The sequence below is a fragment of the Nelumbo nucifera genome, chromosome 4 (assembly GCF_055504915.1).
Source record: "Nelumbo nucifera cultivar China Antique chromosome 4, China Antique-T2T, whole genome shotgun sequence".
Classification (NCBI taxonomy): Eukaryota; Viridiplantae; Streptophyta; class Magnoliopsida; order Proteales; family Nelumbonaceae; genus Nelumbo; species Nelumbo nucifera.
In genome coordinates, this window is record NC_142652.1 from 96,259,090 (window position 1) to 96,284,935 (window position 25,846).

A 25,846-nucleotide genomic window follows, 5' to 3' on the forward strand; every position below is an offset into this window, starting at 1 on the left:
CTAACCGGTATTCAAGAAGACAAAATAAACGGCCGTGTCGATGCCAGACATGGAAATGATATCTGCTTCAGTGGAACACAGAGCCTCCCAAATCCAAGTAAATGGGCTCCTCGTCCTTGCACCCTCATAAGGCTCCAAGCCTTTGAGAATCCGATTTGGGTAGTATACAACATCGTTCCCGGGTTTGCTCGAAAGACATGCGAATATCCACATCAACACCACAAATATTAGGAATGAAGTTCCGAGAGACGTCAGAAATGAACTTAAATCCATGCTCCTATTCCCTTGTGCTTCACTTCTTGTTCTACCTCAGCTTTTTCTTCCTTTTTCCGTGGTGGGTGGAACCCAGAAAAGCAGGTTCTCTAAAATCCAAAAACAATAGCCATTGAATTGTTCAATGAAAGCGAGAGCTGCAGAGATCGATGATGATAGTTGTTATTATTATAATACATGTTTTCTGGAGAAAGAAAAAAAAACTGTAGAGATGATTAGCTAGCTGTTCTCAGGTCTTCTTTCATTTATTAGTTTTACCTCTGCAAAAAGAGGCGAGAAGGGAAAAGGAGAGAAAGGGGAAGAAAGGAGATCCGAAGTTCCGAACTGACGAAGGGAAGACGGAGAGAGAGAGAGAGAGTGGTAGGGTGTGATTGTGTGAATGGGTTCAAATTACTGAAATATCCTCCCTGTTTAACTGTCAAACCACCTAAAATGTCCGAATTGCCGGTAATTTTAATACAAACTGACAGTATTGACCTTAGACGTTGTTTTATATAACATAATGTCCGGTGTCCTGACTCTGGCAGGTAGAACCGAAGTCTCAGGTAACGGTTCTTTCTGTCAGACCCGGTTGGTTGGTTCTTCGGTTCAAACCAGGAAGCAGAGACAAATCGAACCAGAAGGCTATTCTTTTCTGGAAAATAGAAACCGTTCCTTATCCTTGGGGGAGGAGCAGCCTAAATTGGGTGCAAGGCCGGTCTGGTCTGGTCTGATCCGGTTATTTGTTTTTGATTGTGCACATCAAACTCAAAGGGTGGTTTTGTAAATTACAGGAAACTAAAGCATACCCCTCAGGGGCTACCCTACGAGCTACGACCTAGGAAGCAAAGCTGACAGGTGTTGACATATCTATTCTACTCTCCTGCCAACACGGGACGTTTTGAGTTTTGACCAGTTGGCATTCATAAGTTTGTTTTCTTGTTTCAATTGCCGATGACCCCGTCCCCGTGCGTTGACATGGTCTGATCACTCTTCACTCCACGCAACGGGTTTGGGATCCGCTGCAAACTGCAAAGACGTGTGTGAAAAACAGGAGAGAAATGAGTCAGGATCTGGTGCTAACAAAACGCGTTCCAACCCTCTATCAATTTGAGCTAGCACCCCACATTTCATCATAAAAATGGGATTCATCATGTATGAGATGTGTGGTGTGAGATCTTTGTTGGTAGAGGTTTGAAACATGTTTTGTTGGCAGGTGATCCGGATTTGAGAGAAATGCATACATTTTTGTTGAGGTGGCAATTATAAACCATTAACATTGTCGAACACCCCCTACTCCTAGTATTCCTAAACATGGTTACGTGTTTACAATACTCGCATATTGACTCTTGGTTTGATTAGGAATGGCAATGAAACGAGTTTAGGGCAAAAAATCCCCAAATTTTTCTTGCCTGAAGACAACCACTTAGAAATACATGGGGTAAATCCCTTAAATTACCCCTAAATTATAGGACATGGATTAAAACTTCTATCCTATGGAGGCTTTCTCTCGTGAAGATGTAGAAGGATTACTACAATGGCATGTACAACATCATCATCATTTGGAGATGTGGATACATCGTCATATTATTATTACAGTAGTTATGCCAAATACATGCAAATCTTTGATCCCATGCGTTCGAGGGGGCTTGTTAGGGAATGTGATTAGACCCATTTGTGAAGTCTAATTCCAAGCTACCACGTGTCCCTAAATGAAACAATCAAGTAACTTCTTGATGACCCAAACCAATCCGGACTGTCAATCTAACCGACTGGTTTCACCCAAATGCCTCTAACACGCCTAGACACCGATAAGGATAAATGATGAGAAGCTTAGGTCAGACCTGGCAGTCATCTCCCAACAAGATTAGGACTCCTCGACGAGCACGATGACTCCTCTATAAATAGGTGAGATATCCCTCAAAAAAACATAAAAAAAAAAAAACAGTATGCATATTTTAGCCTTCTCTTAGCTTCCATATCTCGTCCTTTACTTTCCGGTTTGATGTCTCTATGTACTTACTAGCTTAAGCATCAGAGAGTTTTCCCCCAGAGGCACCCCAAGACTCTCTATCTTTTCTTGCTTGCAAGTGCCTCCAGAAGTTGCTTGGTTCATACGACCTCCTTGGCTCATCCGACTTACAAACTCCTCCATCTCTTCTATCTGTTGCTCAAAGACTTGTACACACATTAATAGGGATTCGCAAGCCTTGTCTCACTCTTAGCAAGTCTCCACATCTGCAAAGAATTGACCAAAAAACCAACAACAACCCAACCCTCTACAAGCATCGCAAGAGAACCAACCCATCACTTAGGAACAATTCTAGAGTCTTCAACAATGGGTTGACAATCTCTTGTAGCCATGAAGCACCTCAACAACAAGGTCGGGATCCAAAACCCGCTCACCATCCAGATGACCAAGCAAGCAACAACAACTGTAGCAGTACGATGCTCGGGACCATCCAATAAAAACCCCCTCCAATAATCTTCAGGACTGTCTCAGTTATAGACATGCACAACTAGTCCTCAAAAATGGTGCTCAAAGACATGTGAGCTTGACTCTCAGTGATCGATGAAGAAAGAAAAACGTAACTCAACCTTGGACAACAACTCTCTAAGAATCCACTATTCACCGCATATATTCGAGAAGAGCCACTCGCATCCAACTTCAAGACACCAACCATAAAGGCCTACAACGGAAAAAGAAACCCTATAGACCATTTGTAAAACTTTAGGGCTCTCATGCTCTTCTACAACTACTACAATCCAATCACCTATAGGTCCTTCCAAGCCATGTTCACAGAGGTATCTCAATAGTGGTTTCTAAATTACCACCTGAGTCGATTTGATTGTGGGACCAATTTGCCAACCTGTTCATGGACCATTTTATAAGCAACAAAGAACCACTTCATAAGGCCTACGGTAAAATTGGAGACCCCATAAACCATATGAAAAACTTTAGGGCCCTCATGCTCCTTAACAATTACTACAAGTCAATCACTTGTAGGGATTTCCGAGCCACATCCACGGGTGTAGCTTGATAGTGGTTTCTATATTACTGCCTAAGTTAATTGGATTGTGAGACCAATTCACCAACCTATCTGTGAACCACTTTATAAGCAACAATTAGTACAAGAGGACCTCAACATCACTACATAAATGCCAAGAAGACATAAGTGCGTGCATAGCTAAGCAATGGAAGAGGAAAGATCTGATCAAAGGAAAAAAGACAAAGAAATAACTGTAGAGATCAAGACAGAGACGACCATAGGAGGAGCTCGTTCCAAGTCGACAACCTTAATCAAGTCGTAAAATGCTCCAAGTTATTACCACTACACACTTGAATGCTTTGTAGACACTTAATTACTTGAGGTTCGCAATAAGCCCTTCCTTAGATGGCCCAAGAAACTTAGATTCAATGAGTAACAAGAGAAATCAGAATAAGTACTATTGACCCTATGTGTTTTGATAATAACAAATTCATTAAGAGTACTAATGGTGTGATTAAGTGTGCAACAATCTTTACTAAGCTTCTTTGTTCCAAAAAATATTAAAACAAAAATGCTACAAAGATAAAGAAATGGAATTTATTGAGCTAGTTGCTTAAGCCTCATATTCTGAATACCATCATCTCATCTCTCTAAGCTGAGGAAGCTCCAAGCAATTTAAGCATATTGGCGTGCTGTCGTAGGCACCCAAAAATAAACTTCTACTCGTAAAGATGGAATGTAGTAGTGCAAGTAGGGATCGTTCCCACAGAGAGTATCTAACCCAAATTATGTGCTACGCGAATCAAAGATGAAGGTGGGGTGTATGTAATGAAAATCATATTTAAAATAAGGAAAATCAGAATTGATAAAGAACGCAATTTAAATGAGAGTATAGGTAACTTCGAGTGCTGAAATTAATCAATGAATAAATCTTGGTCTAGGATAACATCTACCATCAAAATTATACTATTGCTCATCGATGCAAAGATAAATCAAGGAATAAATCGTTCATGCATCTTCCTACTATCAGTTAATCGGAAAACAAGCCATCATCTTAACCCTTACTACTGAACAACCCCTAAACAAGTGTTAAAGATTTAATCCAGCAATATCATTAAGCATTAAAGATCGATGAAGCTAAACAACACAAGCACAAGTGGTTGCATTTAATTTAGTCGATTGTTTTTCCTAAGATCTAACAATTTCTGACGCATCAAATCATTAAACCCTAGTTGCTTCGCAGATTAGAGGGATCAAACAATTACGGATTTGATATCTAATCTAGCAATAGATTGTAACGAATAATAAATTAGTAGGCCTTCCTATCAATCAAACGAAACAATCATAGATATAAACATAGAAGAACATTCGATATCCCAATAATGAATAAAACAATAAAAACTAAATTAGATCTCACAGTTTGGTGGATTCTAAGGCTTTTGCTTCCTTTGACCAAGTACAAGACTTTAGTCATGCATGGTCATGGTGAAAACTCAAAAAAAAAAAAAATCAGAGAACGAAGAAGATAGGAGAAGAGAAAAGAAGAACTGAGGTCTTCTCCCCCAAGGTTGAGTGGTGCCTTGGGTGCTAGTCTGCCCCCTTTATATAGACTTAGGAGGGAGTTGTCTCCTGCTCCTCTAAGGAGTTCTTTCTTCATTGGGAGTTTAGTTCTCTAATAGATAATGCCCAGATTAGATCTAATCTACTCCTATCTCCTAACTGGTAATCTTAATCTCTTTTATCCTTCTATAAATACAATAGAAAGTTGAATCTGATAGGACTCTTTGATGTTTCTTATTCTTGCATTCGTATTGGGCTACTGCAAGGCTTCTCTGTGAATTGGGCTTCTGCTGCGAACTGGGTTTCTCTACGAATTGGCTTAAACTTCGGGATCGATTTTGACCTTGATGCATTCCGAATCTATCAAAACTCAAAACATGAAAGTTGTATATTTTTTCTTTATCTTTTCAATGCATCTTGAATCATCTCAATCGGAGTCCGGATGGGAGAGTTATGCCCAGATTACTGCATAGCACCGAAATTGTGCAAAATTATCCGATTAGCCTTGTTTTTCACCCTACGCCTTCTTTCATGCCCTAAATCGAAATACAAGAATTGTTAGTCCAATTAGATACTAAATAAGTGTAAAATACTAAATATAGGGATAAAAATATGATAATTTTTATTCTCATCACATATTAAAGCTATTGAAGAACTAAATGATTTTGGAGTTACTCAAAGGTCAACTGCTACAACAACTCATTAAAGAGAAGACTATGTCAAGTTATGCTCAATTTATGTCAATCATTTAGGATCCTGATGTAATTAGTTGCATATGATGCACTTTCTTGATGCTCAATAAGACTAAACTTAGTATAAGCAACGTTAGAGACTAATGGCTAGAATAGGTTTGGTTCCTAGGCTTTTCTGGACTTAAATACGTGATTATAGTTAGAAAAATATATTTTGAAAGCCAATGGAAGAGAACCCAAATCTTTGGATAAGAATTCCCAAGGTTTCTAAGTGTTGTTAAGCAAGATTATATTAGCTCTTTAGAGTAGTCAACTACTTAGAAGTGTATAGTCGATTAACTGTGACAATCGAGGCAAGTTTAGCTTGATTGAGAGACATTGTTGATTGTCCCAAAAGGCATAGTCAACTAATCATGACAGCCTATGTATAAATATGCCTTATTTGAAAGAGTAATTGATTGCCCAAAGAATCATAGTTGACTAATTTAGACAGATTAAGTTCAAAAATGATATCAATCAACTAATATAGGGGAACCAATCGACTGTATAAGAAAAAATATGTCTCCCTTTGTGAAGTAGCCAATTAGCAATTTTGATAGTCAACTACTTTGAAGAAATTTGACCGTGAATGCTCAAAAGGCTATTATCATCTACGGAAATCTTTCTAACGTGTTAAAGGAAATTTGAAACAATCACTTGCTCACTAATCCTCTATAAATAAAAGGCAAGAGATTAAAATTCAGCTAAAAAACAACTTGTGCTTTTCTTATACATATGTATAGTTGTTTCTCAAAGAGAGCAAGTTAGCTAGAATCATTTTGTTGAAGATATTCCTGAGCTTCAATATTTTTAAGGATGAGAAAAGTTGAGAAGCCCTTGAACTTGTACAATCTCCCCTATCTATTGTAGATCTCTTCACTGAGTTGAGTATTTATAGAAAAACCCTAACAACTGAATAATTTGTGTTTTGTATATATGCCTATTCAGAGGCATCTCTTGCTGTAAACCTACTATTATGCTAAAAACTAAATATTTGTAAGCAAGTAGGTGTTCAAGTTTTGAACACCATTAAGGTTTTGTTATCACATTTGTTAAGCCCAAATACAAGACCTTGCAAGCACCTAGAACTCCTACTAGATAGGTCTTGTTGCAACCTATGAAGTCCAACTAATTTAGGTCTTGCAAGCACCTGTGAAAGCCTGCTAGTTGTAAAGGCTTTGTTGATGCCTAGGAAGTCTAATTGGTTAGTGGAAATCATCAATGGTAATTTGAGGTAGAGGATGTAAGTAGGGATGGCCAAAGCTCTATAAAAATCGTGTGTGCTTTTGTGAGTATGTTTTATTTTCTTCAAGTTTTGTAGTTTATCTATTTACTAACATTCTCTCATAACTATAATAACTTGGGCTTTTGAGATCTTGAAGATATTGCATTTATTATTATTATTTTCTTTCTATTGATATGCAAGAGACAAGATCATTTAGTGCAATTACTAAGCTGCTAACCCTACTACCATTTATTAATTGCATTAACTCTCAATTTGGATTTTATCGCTTACTAACCTCTTCCAATTGCTAACCATTTATTCTAATGGATTTACATTTAACATTTATTAGTTGTTTGTCTCTATTGTTTATTTATTATTCAACTATATTTACATTTTAAGCAGTTAGATTTATCCTTGGGATTTTGGTAGTAGTTTAGCGAACAGCTTGAATCACAAGTTGATTCAACTTGAATAGCTAGTCCTTGTCTCAACTATCTTCTTGTGGTTGGTCTTTTTCTCATCTACCCATTAGTGATTGGTCCTCTCTCTCCAACTACTATTTCAAGAACACACCACCGGTACAACTGCCATTATTTTATTTTGACTGCCATTTAAATTTTTGTAGTTATTTATTTTTAATGTTTATATTTGGTTATATAACAACATTGCCACTAACAGGTTGCAATATTTGATTGTTCTATTTTATTATATAATTGGTTTCTTGTTAGCAATTACTTGATTATTGTTTATACCCATTTAACTACTAACCCCTATGATTCCTAGTATTATATTATTTACTAGCATGAACCTGTGCGATACACAAAAATACCCAACATCCAATTTAATAACAAAAATGATCAAAAAGATATACCAAGTGTCACTCGAATCCACATCTCCGCTGGACTACCCAGCTAAAATGCCAACTGAGCCACCACTCGGTGTCCTTCTATCATTTTATGAGACTATTTTTTCCCATATATTTATTTATAAAACAGTGTTACCACCCCAAAGTAAAGGCCTAAGGGGTAGGCCTATATCGTGATTCGTGTATACTTACAACATTGGGTAATCAGCACAAAGATGATCATAATAGAACGGCTCTCTCTCTCTCTCTTACAGTGTTACATCAAAACGTCAACCTCCTAAGACCATATACAATATACTTTTACAATGGCCTCAGTTGCAATTGAGCCACATGCAGGGACTGTGGCCATGACCTAAACACTCTTCCAAGTAAATGCAGTGACCGATCAACACGTAAAGACCCAGAAGCAGACCAAAATTGCATGAAATATTACAACGCGCCAAAAAAATTGAGGGGAAAACGGTGGGAAGAAATGAGGGGGAGGGCTACAAGATCTCTTCAATGATCAAAGCTGTTGAATGTCATCTAAAATTGCAGCAGTGAGCCCGACCTCTTGCCAACTTGTCCCACAAACAGATCATCTGCCTCGGTGACTGATAATGTGCAGTATAATAATCTGGCATGCACCCATATTGACAAAATTTCCAATTGTGGGAGTATTGGACAAACTTTGTACCGTTGAATTGCTCAACCCACATTCCCATGCTCACGTCTTCCATCTTGAACAGCTGCAGAACAAAAGTATATTCAGTCAGAAGGATAACAACAGAATGAATAGGCACAATTTAAGGAAATAATGGTTTCCCGAGTTAACAAACCCTTAGGCTATGATTGGTATGTTGAGCAACAATAAATCTGGCAATGTCGATTGAAATAATGTATCCAGGTCCGTTGGCATAAGGAGGATATACTTCTTCCGGCCATTCCTGTCATTAAAATAATGCGTCAGACAGAAAAAGGATTCTACTTGAAATCTAATGCAGGCATACTCCGCACTGTTAGGAACTTTCTTCTCATCCAATTTCTACTTGCTATCAAGGGAGGCATTCTCACGCAACTTGTCAAGCAAATTTTAAGGTGGCCATATTTCAAATATCAAATTAAATCATTTAAGGTTCCAAAGTTCCATTTGAAAATAGCAAGTAACTCTGCATTTATCACTCCAGTGTAATTGGAAAGAAACCTACTGAAAAAATTCTTCCAGGTCAAATTTGACGATTTCCATTTATCAGCTTCATATTTTGGATATCCAGTAGTGATATGGCTCAGCAATGTCACAAAAAACGACCTGGAACCAGAACCGTTCTGGCCACTGGTTTCCAGGTCAATGGTTTGACTGTCTGGTTTGAACGGACAGCCCATTCTGACAAAAAATAAAAAATGGCTAAAAACCGTTGAACGGGTTGATGGTTTGACCACCCGGGTCAACAGGTTGTTGACCAATTCAACAGTTTTTGGCCAGGGGCCGGGTTTGGGGTAAAACGGAACCAGTTGCCTGGACGGTTCCCGGGTCGAATGGTTCGACTGTCTGGATCAACAGTGGTTCGAAAACATTGTGGCTCAGTGCAAATATTGGCTAAATTGAATTATTAAAATCAGCAATTTGAAATAGGATATTGCTTCAACTTTTTAATAAACGGATCCTGATCGCATACCTCATAAGTGACCGCCCATTTTCCACTTCTGAGAGGCCTGTGCAAGAGATTGAGATTGCCCATATAAAGGGACTTCTTCTGGGAGATTCCCTGAATTTCTGTTAATACAGTATCCACCCTAACAAATGTGTCATCATCACATTTCATGACATAAGCAGCAGTCAAATTGCGAACCTGCAAAAGAACGATTGGAACATTTAGGGTGAGAAAAACTCAAGATAGAACAGGATGAAGTTAGGAACCATCATCACAGGACTGATTCAATATAAGACAGCTAGAAAGAAAGATTTTAAATGTTGGAATTTTGGGCATGGACGACCCTTGGGCTGTGGTGAAATTTTTATGGTAAATGTTAAATTAATCTTTAGTAGTTTTTGTATTCCATAGTAATGTCATATTTAAAATTCCAATTTTCAGGAAAATAAATGGCCAAATTCCCAAAAATTTAGGCAAAATTCAATCCAAAATAAAACTACTTAATATACTTTAGATATTGTGTTGGTGCTTGGTGGCTTTGTTACAACCAAAATTTCCTGAAACTTCAGACATTTAAAACCATGGCTAGGAGATGAACTGAAATTTAACTTACCCCAAACTCACAGATGGCAATTGTTTTAAGAACCACAAGTTCGTAGCGATCCATAAATGGCAGAATCACAATATCACTGAAGTAAGCTGCCTCTTTCTTTAGCACTGCATTCACCTCCTTCCTTGGATTCTACATTTTGATCTTACAGATGAGTAGAAACCAAACAGAACCCTATAAACATTCAAAGTGCAAAATACTTGCACCAGCATAAATACAAGAATAGTGTCTCAAAGGGCTCAAACCAGAATAGCATATCATTTTCCTTTTTCACACCGAGTCCAGTTAAGTCATGAACTTGATTCCATATGGATCTGATCAAGGATGCATCAATTATGAATGTATGGTACTGGGGTAACAACACATTTTCTTAGGTTTGATACTATCTAGGTCATCTCTCTGCATCCTCTTTCAAACCTAAGTTCAAGTGGGAAGTAAATTCTACCAAGACTGTTTGGATTCAAGGAGCAGAAACAGAAATAGACCCTTTGACTACACCCTCCCCTGGATTCCAGAATCCACTATAACACAGGCAAAAAATAACAGATTTGCTTCCTGATTGCATGCAGTTATATTTTAGAGCCAAACTGCGAAACCTAGGAAGTAGAGGAATCTGCATTTCCATTTCTATCACGGTAATCTTTTCTCCTAACACATAGGAGCAGAATATTGTTGATCAGTATCATACTGGTTAAACTTAGATACATAACATGGACAACAACTTACCAATGCCACAAAGAAACGAGCCACCACTTTTGAAGACTTGAATGCAGAAGATTGCATCCAGGTCTTTCTAACTGCCATACGCTCTGCAAAGTGATTTGTAGCAGAGAGAATCCCAATAAAAAGTTGAACAGGAGTGCTTGGCAAAGGAGGAGCTCTCCACTTTTCTGACATCTCCAAGATTTGCCGGGGTGAGACACTAGGATGAGAACTGGGAAGAGATGTTGCATGCACAGAATGCACATCAACATCACCTTTAATTACTAATCCTGTTGCATCTTCAAGAGTAAACCCCTAAGGAAAGAACCACACTTAGTCAGAACTGCATTTTCAGCACAAAGTATACAAAGGAAAGAATATAAAAAATAGATTTCAAATTCACGTGAAAATTGATATAAGAGAGGAACATCAGCAACATCACAGGAGGATGAGAAAGGTAGCCCAGTAACTGTACCATATGAGTCAAACATGTTGAAAGGATGCAGGACCAACTGCTGGTTAGTCCCAACATGGAGTCTTGGCTATCTATCTAATTCACCATTCTTCAGCATTCTTTATGTTCTTTAGACCCCACCATAATGAGATAGATCAGATGGTTAGGTAATTTGATTGGTCATTTTTTCTAGGGCATTACCTATATTGGAGACAATATATAACCAGCTTGGGACTCATTGCCCGCACCAAAAATTTATAACCCAACCGGGAGCCAACTAATTCTTATTCACCCATCTTGGAAAATCAGTATTCCTTGTACAAATACATTTGGATGTTATAAATTACATACCATACGATAAGGGAAAGAAGTCACATGTCGACCACCAACATTGATGTGGTATCCTTCCAAACCAGCTTGTATGGTCAGGATAAACAATCTTCCCTCCACAAAAGGAAATGGCCATGTCACTTCTGGCTTCTGGGGACGTCCTATGAATCGTTTGAACCATGATGTTGTCTTGGACTCTTTTGGATCTACAATATCATTCCGCATCCATCTCTCACATCTTCCAAATCCATCAACTGTCCAGCATAAGTTAAGAAATAAGGGAAAAACTCAGAGAAACGGGAGAGAGAGAGATCATCGGTAGATAAAAAAGAAAATGATAGGCTTTATTGCCAGTGAAACTGTAAATTATAACATAAACAAAGAATAGAATATCTAAAGGTTCCCTCTCCTTTACACAATGCATATGCTGGGGATATCTATCATGCCACAAAATGGATGCATTAAAGTTAAACCAAAATAAAGTGGATACATTAATAACTACAAAAGATTATGAGAGAACATAGATGACCATGATGAATCATAAGCCTATGAGACGAGGACACTAAGCTTAGCAAGAAAGAAAATGTGATTTGACTTTTAGTGAAAGCATGGTGAATCAAAAGTTCAAGGCAAGCTCCAATGGAAAACATAAGTGATCTTTTGGTTTTTTTTAACTAATTCTAAAGACTTTGAGCACACAGCCTTACCCCAACTAGGGGTGGAAACGAATCAAGCTTTTCACAAGCTATTCAAGCTCGGCTCATGAAAAGCTCAATTCGGCTCGGTTCAAAATCAAGCTTCGAGCCAAATTGAGCTTTCCTTTAACTTTTGATTCACCAATCGAGCTCGATCTGATTGCATGTAAAATAAGATTACTTTTTTATTTTTTTTGCATGTTGTAATCATTCATGGAGAGAGAGAGACGAGAGAGAGAAAGAGAAGAAGAGAAAGATATGATTGAGAGAAAAAGAAAAAAAACTATTCTGGCTGCCGCCAGTTCATTATTTATATTAACTTAATATAAAAAGAATGAAAATTACAAGTATGCCCCTGGCAGCACTCCCTAGAAACAAACTAATAAGAAAGAAAGAAAATAACTAACTGACAACATCTTAAGAGGACAACCCACTAACAGCAACTATAAAATAACAATTAAATAATCCTCACAACACTCCCCCTCAAGTTGGGCTGAATATGTCTATCATGCCCAGCTTGTCACATAACTCATTGTGCCGCAAGTATGAAAACCCTTTTGTGAGGACATCAGCGAGTTGTTCCTTGGAGTTGACATAAGGAATGCAGATTTCCCTTTTTTCCAATTTTTCCCTTATGAAGTGTTTATCCACCTCAATGTGCTTGGTCCTCTCATGTAGGACAGGGTTGCTGGCAATGTTTATGGCTGCCTTGTTGTCACAGTATAGAGACATAAAATTATGAACAACAACTCCAAGCTCCCCTAGAAGATTTTTTAGCCAAAGGACTTCAGCCACCCCATGTGCCATTGCTCTATATTCAGCTTTAGCACTTGACCTTGCTACCACACTTTGCTTCTTACTTTTCCAGGTCACTAGGTTTCCTCCCACAAATGTGCAATACCAAGCCGTGGACTTTCTGTCATCCACAGCACCTGCCCGATCAGCATTTGTAAAGACTTCCACCTTCAGGTGATTATGTTTACTGAATAGTAGACCTGTTCCGGGATACTTTTTCAAGTATCTAAGAACTCTCTCTGCTGCCTCCATGTGTGGTTTCTTAGGAGAGTGCATGAATTGGCTTAGAACCCCAACTGAATAGGCAATGTCTGGACGGGTCATGGACAAATAAATCAGCTTTCCCACTAACCTTTGGAACTGTTTCACATCTTTCAGAGGTTCACCATCACAGTCACCCAACTTGTGGTCAACATCCATGGGAGTATCTGCTGGCCTTGCACCTAATTTGTTTGTGTCTTGTAATAGATCAAGGGTGTATTTCCTTTGAGAAATGAAGATACCCTTTTCTGAGCGGGCGACTTCAATTCCAAGGAAATACTTCAGGGGACCTAAATCTTTCACTTAAAATTTAGATGCAAGGAATTGTTTCAATTTTTGTATTTCTAAACTCCAACTTCCTGTAATGATGATATCATCCACATACACTACCAATACAGCAACCTGTTCCTGACATCTCTTCACAAAGAGTGTATGATCAGACTGACATTGTTTGAAGCCCACCTACTGAACTGCCATGTGAAACTTACTGAACCAAGCTCTAGGAGATTGTTTTAAACCATAAAGAGACTTTCTCAGCTTGCACATAAAAGAAACATGACCTAACCGACTATGCCACAAAAAAAATTTGTCTCTTATTTGACTGACTATGTGACTCTGAGGATGACACCAAGAGACCAGCTTTGTTGTCGAGAATGTAGAGACCATCCACTAGGCTCCCTCTACCAATCGTCCTCCCATAAGTTAGGTCCTGAAAAACACATGAGCCAAGAAAAAAGGTTACACTACAGTTTAAAGAGCTTGTGATACTACTAATTGAAAGAAAATTTATAGGAAGTTGAGGGACATGCAATACACAATTCAGGTTAAGGCCATGGGGAAGAGATATTGATCATTGGCCTGCAATGGAGGAGAATGAGCCATCTGCAAGCCTCACTTTATCCCTTCCTGACAAAAGGCTATAAGTCTAAAACAAGTTCGGCTTACCGGTCATGTGGTTAGAGGCCCCTGAGTCAATGATCCAAGGGGAACCAGTGAGAGTGACATGGAATGCAGAAGTCGTATTACCTGATGTAGATGCAAATGAAGTAGGAGTAACAGTGATTTGAGCTATCCATCTGTCGCAAAGCCCTACCATAAGACTCCAAGTGGTCTCTGAAGGAATTCATTATATCTTCCTTGGGGTCAGAATTATTAAGGTGGTCCCGGGTAGTACCGGCAACCTGAGTATCTTAGGTTGCCACATGTGCTGCATTATGTGTTGTGTTCATCTTCTTCTGACCTTGCCCTTTACCCTGTTCTTGGTTCTTCACTGCCCACTTGGGTTTCCCGTGAATGTCCCAACATGTGTCATGTGTATGCCGTGAACGCCGACAGTGGGTACAAAACAACTTGTCTTTATCATCAGCCTTCTTGGTATCACTTTTCTTCCCCATGTTGTTATTACTCATTGCATCCAAAGCAACTTGTTGCTCCCCCTCGGCTGTAACCATCACACTCCGCCTACTTTCTTCCGATTGAACAAGGAAGTATACCTCGTGAACTGACGGCAACTCTTTGCTTCCTAGGATCTGAACTCTCAAGGGTTCATAGGCAGGGTTCAGTCCCAACAAGAAGGCAAACACACGCTGCTGAGAAACCAGCTTCCTGTAGGCCTTAGCATCGTCATCATGTTTCCACTCTATAGCCTGATAATGATCCAATTCTTTCCATATGGAAGTAAGGACTGAATAATAGGAAGACAAACTACGATTTCCCTGTTTACAAGTTGAGGATTCAGCTTGCAACTAGTAAACCTTGGCATAATGCCTTTGCTTAGAATAGGTAGTTTTGGCCTGTTCCCAGATCTCACTAGCGGTGTCTGACCACATAAAGTTCTTCACATTAGGTCCCATGGCTATAAGGAGCCAAGACATCACCATACTGTTTTCTTGGTCCCACCTATCATGTTCAACTGTCTCACTCTTGGTTTCTTTCACCCTTCCAATTATGTAATCAACTTTTCCCCTTGCCGTTACATAAAGTATTACACTTTTAGCCCACTCTAGGTAGTTTAGACCATTTAAAGGGGTAATAGGCATGGGAAACATCATGTTTTCACCTCCCATACCAGTTGTGCTGCGGGTCGGTATAACCCCCGATGAAGTTGAATCATAGTTTGCCATAGAATACTGCTGAAATCAGTCCAAATCCCACACAACTACACAACAGCCACAAACAGAATACCAACCCTCAAGAAATTTACTTCTGGGATGTGGAAAAGAAAACAAAAAACTGTTGAAATCAACTCTGTGATGGTTCAGTCATTAAACCAGCCCGGTAATTAGTCCAACACCAGCCAAGGCAGACGTTAAAATAGTATACTATCAGTCCAACTACAGCCCATACAGTCTAACAATCCAGCATCCAAACAAATGTATAGAACCAAGGAATAAGGCCTTCACACCATTGGCCAAAAACAAAAAAACAAGAACACATACCTTGTCTAGCACCTGTACAAAGGTGCCAACCAGAAATTGACTTCACAGCATCGAATAGAGAAGAAAGGGAGTCTCTATCCGCATCGCCCTTCTTCGACTAGGGTTTCCTTGATATTACGACCAAGGAAGAACCCAAAGGAAGAGCCGCAAGTAGTGTACTAGGGTTTCTCTGTCTTCCACGTCCAAGAAATCAAAGAAGGAAAAGAGGACGAAGCAGGTTCAAATAGGAGAGACCGAAATTCTTTTATAGCCCATAACCTTGCTCTGATACCATGTAATCGTTCATGGAGAGAGGGACGAGAGAGAGAAAGAGAAGAAGAGGAAGATATGATTGAGAGAAAAAGAAAAAAACTATTCTGGCTGCCGCCAGTTCACTGTTTATATTAACTTAATATAAAAAGAATGGAAATTACAAGTATGCCCCTGGCGGTACTCCCTAGAAACAAACTAATAAAAAAGAAAGAAAGAAAGAAAATAACTAACTGACAGCATCTTAAGAGGACAACCCACTAACAGCAACTATAAAATAACAATTAAATAATCCTCACAACACGTGTAAAATAAATATAATTTTTTATATGTATAATTTTTATTTTTTATAGGAAGTTTAGGTCACAATCGAGCTCGAGCCAAGCCAAGCTCAAATGTACGAGCTTGTATGAGCTTCTGAGACGAGCCAAATTCAAACTCAAGTCTCTAGCTTGAATCAAGCTCAAGCCTAACATTTTTTTGGTGAGCCAAGTGCAAATAGTCAGATATTTGGCACGGCCCGGCTCAAATCCACCCTTAACCCCAACCCAGGCTTAGAAAATTTGTTGTCTCCATGTTTCTGCAAATGAATGCCCATTTTCAGGCTGGTGACAAGGCAGAAATCCCTGTTTCCTAGTGTTTCTGCATGTTCCATATGTTCTGCTTAATAGAAGCTTTTCCATTTTGGTACAGTTAATCTTGAATCAATTTTTTTTTATAGGTTTAATCTTGAATCAAAATTTATAACAAAAAATTGTAATAGTCTCGAATGACATTGAAAATATTATGGAACCATAGGTATCGTGGCATAGAAGTAGAGGATTAATTATTATCACAAGCAATGCAGGAATTTTCTGTAGGCACTAAACAGAACCAACTAGGTTCATTACAAGGTAGGCAGAAACTGGACACATTAGGGTTGCTTGATGAAAGGCTGATGGAAGAAATCAATATCTTAATTTTAATTACAGGGCCACTATAATCTTGATCTGCACTTAAGAACAAGGGTTCAATTATAGATCTTCAGAAACCCAATAAAAAAAGGTGTACAGCCAGCAATTCTCATTACATTAGAGAGAAGATAAAAATAATAATTTGATTGACCTAACATTTATTTATAGACCAACACTTCCACTGTGAGCTTGTCTTACAATGCTCATCCCAAATCCAGATAAAGGAGGAGGGTTGTGTCAGGTTGGCAGCCAGCATTAAAACTTCTGCCAAACTCTCATGGTCATGGACCACAATTTGTCGTCTCATGTGAACGTAATGGAATGACAAAACAAGATCCATGTAGCTGACCTCACATAGTTGGGACAAGGCTTAGATGATGGTGGTGACTTTTTTTTTTGGATAGTTGAAGAATTAATTTCAATAACCAAGCATAATAGAACTTTCCAAGCTTCCCTTAATCAATACAAAGGATCACAAAAACAGATTACATAGCTGCCCAAAATAGCCCATCCCTAGAGGACCCTTGTTTAGCAAGAGAGTCAGCCAAAGTACTTGCCAGTCTGCCCACCCATTGAATTCTAAGAGTTATACGCCTTGTCAAGTATTTAACTTTTTTATGAGGTCCCTATAATTCCAAACAACTGAATCCAGGTTCATCAGCCAACCCACAATCACCTTGGAGTCACCTTCAATTAGCAGATTCTCTACTCCAAGTTGATTGGCAATCTGAATTCCTTGTACTGCAACCAATAACTCAGCCCTTGTAGAGTCCTCTATACCCACTGGGCCTGAAAATAAAGAGATGATGCTGCCATCCTCATTTCTCAAAACCCCCCCAATGCCTGATGGTCCTGGATTGCCTTGGCTACTATCAATACTCTACCTTAATGATGGTGGTTACATTTATTTATAGACTCCAATACTCTACCTTACTAGATGAAAATAATTCTGACTTTATTGATAAAAAAAAAGAAAATAATTTGACTTAAAACAAGCTATATAACGAGATCCTGATTCAAGTAAAACTCTTAATTAAATAAAATCCTAATCAGTAAGTTATAACTTGCACAAATCATGTTATAACATGGAAAACTTTGGGCTAGTTTGATGGTAAATAGAAATGCTTCTAGATCCAATCCTTTGTCCACAGCCCTATCCCCCACCCCCATGAATGCATGAAAGAAATGGGGAAAAAAAGAAGAATGAACAAGATGGTGTGAAGTAAAAAATCTCTCTTAATAGACTCTCTCATTCCATATCTAAAGTTCCACAATAATGAAAACATTTGTTAATTGTACCCACTAATAATCAACTTACAATTACAACTTTCCTAAAAACCAATACCAGTGTTTTAAGAGCACAAGGATCTTCTGGCACCCTAGTCAGAAGATACAAGGCAAGGCACACCTTTTTGAAGCAAGGCACAAATTTTTGAAAAAAAAAACTATAAAGGAAACAGTGTAAACCTAAAATTTAAAAGAAATTAAATGTTTAAAAAAAAAAGCTTATTGGCTTAAATTACAACACATGCATAACACAATATTTGTTGGGGATTACATAGAATAGATTACAGGGGAATCAAGGGTGGGACAAAGTAAGGAGCACATTAGAACAATTGGCCATACCATAAAGAGTCTGTGGTTCTGTGGTTTTTGATCTTATGCCTCTTTAGTTTTTTGATATAAATAAAAATTTTATTAAAAAGAAAAGAAATACAGATCTTGCGCCTCTTATTTTGGAGGGATACTGGTTGACCATCTCAAATAATGGGTCATTGGTGTTTAAAAACATAGTCAAAGAGAAAATGTGGAAGTGAAAACAAACATACATGGATACTAAACACTCAGCAATTCAAGTAGCTAATATGCCAAAAGTGCTTCAAGCACTCGGTAATTCAAAAATGTGAACTTTCTATCTGTTTATCTTTATCCTTGTTGCTTTATTCCACGTAGCTAGTTTGATGTTAAACATCTTACATTCCTAATTGTAGGGGATTGCCATTTTGCCTCTATGAAGGCCCCTTGAAGCATCCCAAATAAGTTCATGTGGAGGTTTAGGGAAGCACCCCCAACCTAAACTGGAGGGATTTGTAACTCTAATAGTAATAAAAAATAACACATACTTCGTAAAATCAAAATCATTGACAACTGAACCTCAGGTGGCAAAACTGTAAAAAGGGTTCTCAAATCAGAAGTGGACAAGGGAAGCTCATCAAAAAAGATGGATGGTCTTGTAGACATGAAATTGAAGGACCGCTCGGAGGAGGGCATGGATGAGGAAGGAGAGAAGGAACATGGGAATGATGGTACCACTGAAGGGGAGTCAGGTAAGGTCTCCAACACAAAAGAAGACACACAAGGAAAGGGGGAAATGCAAGACAAGGAAGGTGAAGAGGACGATGGAGCTGGAGAATACTAGGGAGGGAGAGAGAAGGGCACCAAGTGAAGCTGGGTCCCCAAATTTGGTGACTACACCAAAGGAAGTGGGTTAGAAGCATTTGGGGAGTGAAAGCTGAGGGGAATTAAGTGGGCCTATTCACCATCATGGGGTGGCATCTGGAGGTACAATCACATTGTGGCAAGAAGAATCAATGGATTGCTTAGAGGAATTAGCAGGAACTTTACTATCTCATTAAAATTTAAGAATGTGGATGATGGTTTTATTTGGGCATTAACAAATGTCTTGTGGCCCTAACTCTTATATAGAGAGAAATATGATGTGGGAGTTGGTAGATATCAGAGGTTTAAGGGGTAGACCTTGGTGTTTGGTCGGAGACTTTAATGTGATCAAGTTCTCAAATAAGTCTAATAATCCTAGGCAAAGGATGACAACAAATATGAGAAAATTTAATAGATTTATTGGGTCATATGAGCTTAAAGAAGTCACTTTAGGGGAAATAAAATACACTTGGTCCAATTTCCAAGAGAACCCCATTTGCTTTAAACTGGATAGATTTCTTGTGACAATTGATTGGGAGGAACACTGGGAAAGTTTTTCAAGGAGGCCCTTTCCTAAAATTACCACAGATCATTGGCGCATTTGTGTCTTTCAAGAGAGAGATGATCCTTACCCATTTAAGTTTGAGAATATGTGTCTCACCACTCACTCACCCAGGATTTGTCCAAAAGGTGAATTGGATGTAGTAAGAAATGATTTAAGCACTCATAATGTAACAACAGATATAGCACTAAGCAAAAAGAAATGGTGAAATGGGATTCATGTAGTCAACCCCATATAGTTGGGACAAGACTTAGATGATGATGATGATGACAATGATATATAGAGGGGTTGGTTTTGTGATCTTAGATCCAATTCATTTTGTTTTACAATTAATGATCAGATATTAGTTGTATCATTGTTGCTTCTCTAGTGGAAATTTGATATTCGATATCATATTTGCAAGAAATAAGGCTTCAGGTATTAAAAAGGTACTTGAGATCCTATTTGCAAGAACTAAGGCCATTACTAGTACACAAGGTAATTTAGAAGTTGACAAACCATTACAAAGGGGTAAAACACATAACAATCCATAAAAAATAAAAAACAGAACATTTAAAAAGGAATTTGGGCTGAGGTAGAACCGTACAAGGTGCACATCTTTTAAAAGGGACTATGCTGGGTTAGATGAGGTGCATGCCTTAAAATGCGCCTCGCTTGTGTGCCTAGAAGCATCTTTTAAAACACTAACTAATACTCCCAAAATAAACTCCTTAGCCAACCACATTAGGATAGTAACTGATAAGAATTATTTATTTAAAATGGAAAATAAAGAATTCATGTAGAATTTATACCATCTATAAAAAGGATACTAAGAATATAAAGTATAAACTGTACCAACAATGGAAAGTTGGAAACTCTTTTGAATCTCCAGGATAATGGGCTTTTCTTGTCAATTATTGTGATGATTTCAGTGCCTTTGCACTATATCTTTACTATGTTCCTTGCTACACATGTAGGTTTTGAGCAAAAATGTAGATGTGCTCAAATCCAAAAAAAGAAGAGCGCTAGAGAAAAGATATATTATTAAGACTTAGGTTTGTATTATTACAAGATTCTTACTATTTTGTTTCAGCTTTTTAAAAAGCTTACATTTGTAAGCATTATTTTGCATAAGAAATTCAAGCAAAGAGACAGTCCCCAGGTACCCAATCCATATATGTATTCTTCTTTGTGAAGATGGGCAATTTATTTTTAATCTGTTCCAAGATAGGTACCTTGGGGAGTTTCAATTCTCAAAGGATCAGTTTAGACAAGTGAAACCATGTAATACTTGAATCACATTAATGACATATCTAGTTAACTACACTAGCAACTCTATTAAACAATGAAGAAAACATAAAGTTTTAGTTTCTTACATGTATATCTTCATTTTCTTGTACTTACAATAAAACATCTTGTATCAAGTAATAAACAATGTTCAGATCCATGTCTATAAAGCTTGTCACATGGGAACAACATGCAAGCAATTCTACATTAACGTCTAACTCAGATTTTCAAAGCCATTATATTGAAAAATCAGTGGTGCACACCAATACCTTGTTACTAGGTTGAAGCATAGAGGTTCTAGACTTAGCTAAATGAATTTTGTAGGCTCTTTTTTCTTTTTTCTTTATTTTTTTTTTAGCTGGTAAAATTTTGTACCCACCCATTACTCCCGCCCCTCCTTTACTGGGACCAAACTACCTTAACCTACCTTGTACAACTGAATTTTGATGGAAGCTCATTTGGAAATCCGGGATTGTCAGGTATCAGGGGAGTAATCAGAAATTCTGAAAGGAGAATATTGGCATTATTCTCTGGACCTATCGGCATGGGCAACTCTCTAAAAGCTGAGTTAATGGCATTGCTACAAGGATTGAAGATAGCCAAGCAACTAGGAATGAGGCATATTGAGGTTGAAGGGGATTCCAAGGTGATCATCTCTTGGGTTAAAAACAATAGAACTACTCCGTGGACTTTCAAACAAGTGATAAGGGCTAAGGGAAGTGGAAAAGGTTGCAAGGGAGATAGAGGCAGAATTCAAATGGGTTAGAAGGAGTGCAAATGGGCTAGCTGATTATCTTGCTAAACAAGGGGCTTTGAGGCAACAATTGTTTTGGGCTGCAATGTAAAAAGGGACAGAAACATGTAATAGTGTGGGACTTCTAGTCCCATATACAAAGTTGTAAAACTTTTTAACTTTAATTTCAAATAAAATTCTCCTTTGATGATAAAAAAAAAACACCACATTGAGATCAATCATCAATGGCCTTAGAATGGCAGGTATCACTAATTATAAAATTATCTTTACAAGCCAGTCCATATGGCCAAGCTTGTTATTCACTGAGGTGCCAACCTAAAAGGATCTTATTAGTAGTTCCCAATCACCTTTTATAGTAGAAGAAAATTTTATTTAAAAGCAAAAAGAGAATACAAGCATTAGGGATATGAAACCACTGAGGAGAAGAGTAAAATCATTCAAACACTTGTCACCTCTCCGGCTCTCCCTACAGAACCAGCATTTTTTTTTTTTTGAATAGGTTGCAAAACCAAACTTATATAACCATCCATATCCCCAATACAATAAAACCCCACTTTCCAAACATAAAACAGGTGTTTCTGTTTTCACATATCCTCAAACAGCCCACTACTTATAGGTGCACTTTCAGATTGCCTCTTTAATAAGCCTCTGCATAAATTAAAGCATCATAAACTTGTTTCAAAAAAATCTCCCTCCAGTAGGAACTTTAACACCCTCATAATTTAGTATCTCTCTCATATTAACACTAATCACTATACCCTCATCCTTTTCCTTCCCTGCTCAGCACCTTTAAACCGGGTTTAGACTTTGGATAATAACAATCTTTTTATTCTTTCTTTTTTTCTAATTCAAAGAAAAAAATCTATGCCATCAAGAATTACATAGGCAATGAATTTGCACTATACAAAAAATTCGTCTACTTTAACCACTTCATCTAATGAGTTGCCTTCATCAGTTTTTCATCTTGGTCTGAGTATACTTCACCTCACTGCTCTGAATTATTATCATTATTCTTTGACAAAACCAAAGTATGTGCTTTGGTTGTAAAACTCCTTTTTCTGACTGATATCACTTACAACATTATACAAGAAAAAGATTATGGACCATTTCTTGACTTGTTCCTATAATTCTTGTGCAGGGACTATGCTAATCTTCCCTGTATAGTTCCATTTTATCAGATTTCTCCAAAGAGACCTAGTTCTCTATCATATTTGGCATAGCCTCTAAATCAACTTATTACCTTATAATACATCCTTTTACAAAAAACTAGAAGGTCTTTGCTTGTAGATTAGTTGGCTAACAAATTGACTGCAGAAAAGAAATAACTTGACAAGGAGAAAGAGAAGAGCTTACCCAGCATGTCATCATCATTCTTGAATGGCAATCCATTGCACCTCTGAGCTGTTCCCCACTTCATCCTATAACATGTATTGTGCTCGATGACTGGTCGATGGCTCCAGTCACCTTTCAATCGAGGATTCAAATGAAGAATCTTTGGTGGATCCTCTCCATCAACTGTTTTCAGCCCTTGCAATTCAACCATAAATTGTGAAATGAAGACCCTAGGATTTCCATGCTTCAACCTTGCTAGCTGAGGCAAAAACTCCTCATGAGCATTATGAGGTGTCCCAACCACCGTTATAGAAGAGCCTGCAGCAAGACCACAAGGAAGAAACATGACATGTTCTCCATTACCAAGTTCTTCTCCACTCACTGATACTGATGAAGGGCATGGCTCAGGGTTTGCTTCAACCAAAGAGCTCTGATTCGTTTCCTCTGAATCAAAATTCTCAATCTCTTCCCATGCCTTCTGGCCCAATGTCCATGCCTCATCTGCCATTCTTTCTAGCACAGAGAGATCCATTGTTTTATTCCTTCTCCTCATAATTTCCCCTGTTATCCGACCAAAGTGATACTGAAGAGGCTTGATAGACAGGGACTTACCCTGTTGCTCTCGAAATGGTTCCTTCCTAGGCATTTGTGGTGCAGCATTGTATTGATCATCTTCCAATTTCCTATGAAAAGTATCCTTGTAAACTGAACTAAAGAGGGGCTTGCTTATATCCCCACCTTCCTCAGCTTCTGTCAATCGATCCATCCCAACAAAACTGTCATCCCCGCTCAACACAGTTGCAATCTCCAAGAAATGAGGAAGCTTGAGGGACATAAAAAGCAAGTATAATGCCCCTACAACCAACAGAAGATGAGACAACTTGAATCTCCTCCCAGCAGGAGGGTCGCCCTTGGATCTCCTCATCTTAAGTTATCGAAAGAGAACCTCCAGTTCCTCACAGGTATCTGAAACCCCTTCAAATCATTCTCTCTAGTTGTAAACCATACTTTAAAAAAAAAAATCAAAAATTAACTGAACCCACAAACAGAAAAACTCGAAAAGCCACACCCAACTGAGAAACTCTAGTTCTTTAAAGGGACCCACCAGACCAACCTATCAATGGAGCTACAAATTCAGTAAAAGCGTTATAGAAAACGACCCAAAAAAAGGAAGAACCAGGTAGAAAGCCTTTGTAAATTCAAAAGGCTCCAACTTTACCAACCAACAGAAACTACTACATTCAGCAACATTGTACAAGGTCACCAAATGCTTCAAAAAAAATGGCATGAACCCTAGAAATTTCAGAATACAAGCTTCAGTCATTAATCCACCAATGTCTCCCAACCCGCTGCCATCTACGGACAAAACCGATAAAAAAACCAATCTCGGACAAATTGAAATCGATATCAACCACCGATCCTTCAACAACCTTCACGAACCCAAACCCAAACCCATAGGAATTACGAGAAAGAAATCTGCTCCGACGCCAGAACCACCATTTCCAAAAACACTGATTCCAGGAATTAAAATCAGGTTAGTGAGGTGCCAAAAAGAACAGAAACTGAATGAAATGAAACCCTAGAACATGAGAAAGTCACAAGAAAAAAACTGCAGTACAGAAACAAACAGGAACTCTACATTTCCATTAATGCCTGAGGACCATTTCTTTATTCGAAACCCCAGTACCCACCAAATTTCTCCCTTCCATTTTAAGTTTCGCCATGAAAATCCATCTCTGTTGCTTTCAGAACTCAAGAGGGATATGCACGACAAAACCAGAGTCCAAAATATTCCCTATTTTCTCAATTTTATTTAATTATTTTTAATTTTACTTAATTGTACGGTCTGAAAACGCATAATTTTAGGAGGAAATCTCTTAAATTACGCATTACTTCTAGAAAATAGGCTTATACACCCCTAATATGTTATAAATTCCGTTAAAATGTCCCTAGCTTTTCAGGATATTGACAAAACCTGCCCCTACCATTACCTCGCCGTCGAATTCCGTCACATGTGTTTGCACGTGATTGTTATATAACTTATTTAAAACCCAATTTTGCCCTTTATCTATCAACACAACAAAAGCCCTCCAACCTCCTCTCCTCTGACCAAGCACTATTGACTCTGTTGTTAGAAGCAGAGGTGTAAAGTGGGCCATGCCAGGCCGGTATGGCACGGCCTGCACAAAGTGCGGGCCATGTTGTTATGGCCTGCAGGCCATCATGGGTCATGCCACCCTCCCCAATAAATAGTTTGGGAGTCAGTTTGGCACGATCCACGGCCCAAGCCCATGTAGGCCCGTGCCGTGCTGTGTCATGCCATGCTGCGGGCCGAGCTAGCCCGTGGGCCAAGCCAAGGCCCAAACCAGGCCATGGACAGGACCAAAGTTATTTTTGCCTATTTATTTAAAAATTTGAAAAAAAACTTAAAATTTTAATTTTATATGAATTTTGATTTATACAATTGCCTATATATACAATAATTAAATAAATTAGTATAATAAAATTGAAAACAATTGTTTATTTTATTAATATATTATATAATATACATTATTATATAACTATAATTTATATATTATATATAAATATATAAAATATATAAATGTTTATATATATAATATATATAAAGTATATATGGGCTGTGCCGGCATGCAAGCCGTGAGCGGCACAGCCTGCTTGATCGTGCCATACCGGTCCGGCCCACGGACCTAAAACCCTAGGCCCAGCACAGTATGGACCATCATGCCAAGAT

The 25,846-nt window shown here is 38.2% G+C and overlaps 2 protein-coding genes, 1 long non-coding RNA gene and 1 other non-coding gene across 6 annotated transcripts in view; all 4 read right to left on the reverse strand.

The window, feature by feature from the left end:
- The window catches only part of LOC104610811 (CSC1-like protein ERD4), an 82,163-nt gene extending 81,534 nt beyond the window's left edge, over window positions 1-629 (reverse strand). The window contains exons 1-2 of one of the 2 annotated variants that reach the window (XM_088904411.1): window positions 532-621; window positions 6-410 (exon numbers count right to left, since the gene is read on the reverse strand). In XM_088904411.1, the coding sequence (XP_088760537.1) occupies window positions 6-273 (268 nt within the window). In that variant the 5' untranslated portion in view covers window positions 274-410; window positions 532-621. Of the gene's footprint in view, window positions 1-5 lie in introns of both variants that reach the window. The other variant, XM_088904410.1, reaches the window with a different exon arrangement.
- A 7,210-nt stretch (window positions 630-7,839) lies between these two features.
- Window positions 7,840-24,873, reverse strand: LOC104610812 (Galactosyltransferase family protein). Of its 2 annotated transcripts, none has more exons than XM_010277606.3 (8): window positions 24,734-24,873; window positions 23,116-24,605; window positions 11,372-11,604; window positions 10,591-10,881; window positions 9,868-9,996; window positions 9,279-9,452; window positions 8,442-8,549; window positions 7,840-8,351 (listed from the first exon to the last, which is right to left on the reverse strand). In XM_010277606.3, exons 2-8 carry the CDS (start codon window positions 24,017-24,019, stop codon window positions 8,145-8,147), a joined length of 2,046 nt encoding a protein of 681 aa, XP_010275908.1. In that variant the 5' UTR covers window positions 24,020-24,605; window positions 24,734-24,873; the 3' UTR covers window positions 7,840-8,144. The 2 variants fall into 2 exon arrangements, with proteins under 2 accessions (XP_010275908.1, XP_010275909.1); XM_010277607.3 differs by having other exon boundaries at window positions 24,786-24,868.
- LOC148800877 (uncharacterized) lies at window positions 12,321-23,109 on the reverse strand. Its single transcript, XR_016085796.1, has 2 exons — window positions 14,128-23,109; window positions 12,321-13,810 (listed from the first exon to the last, which is right to left on the reverse strand). It is a non-coding gene; the product is annotated as an uncharacterized LOC148800877 (long non-coding RNA).
- On the reverse strand, window positions 22,855-22,956 carry LOC148800878 (U6 spliceosomal RNA). Its single transcript, XR_016072495.1, has one exon. It is a non-coding gene; the product is annotated as a U6 spliceosomal RNA (small nuclear RNA).
- Window positions 24,874-25,846: the final 973 nt, after the last annotated feature.

Bases quoted from the DNA above. Each gene is read 5' to 3' on its own strand.
- LOC104610812 (XM_010277606.3), bottom strand. From the start codon at position 24,019: ATGAGGAGATCCAAGGGCGACCCTCCTGCTGGGAGGAGATTCAAGTTG. The intron at 11,605-23,115 runs GTAAGCTCTTCT...TATGCTGGACAG, and splicing joins GAATGATGATGACATGCTGG to TTGATGGATTTGGAAGATGT. The intron at 9,997-10,590 runs GTAAGTTGTTGT...ATCAAAATGTAG, and splicing joins CTCGTTTCTTTGTGGCATTG to AATCCAAGGAAGGAGGTGAA.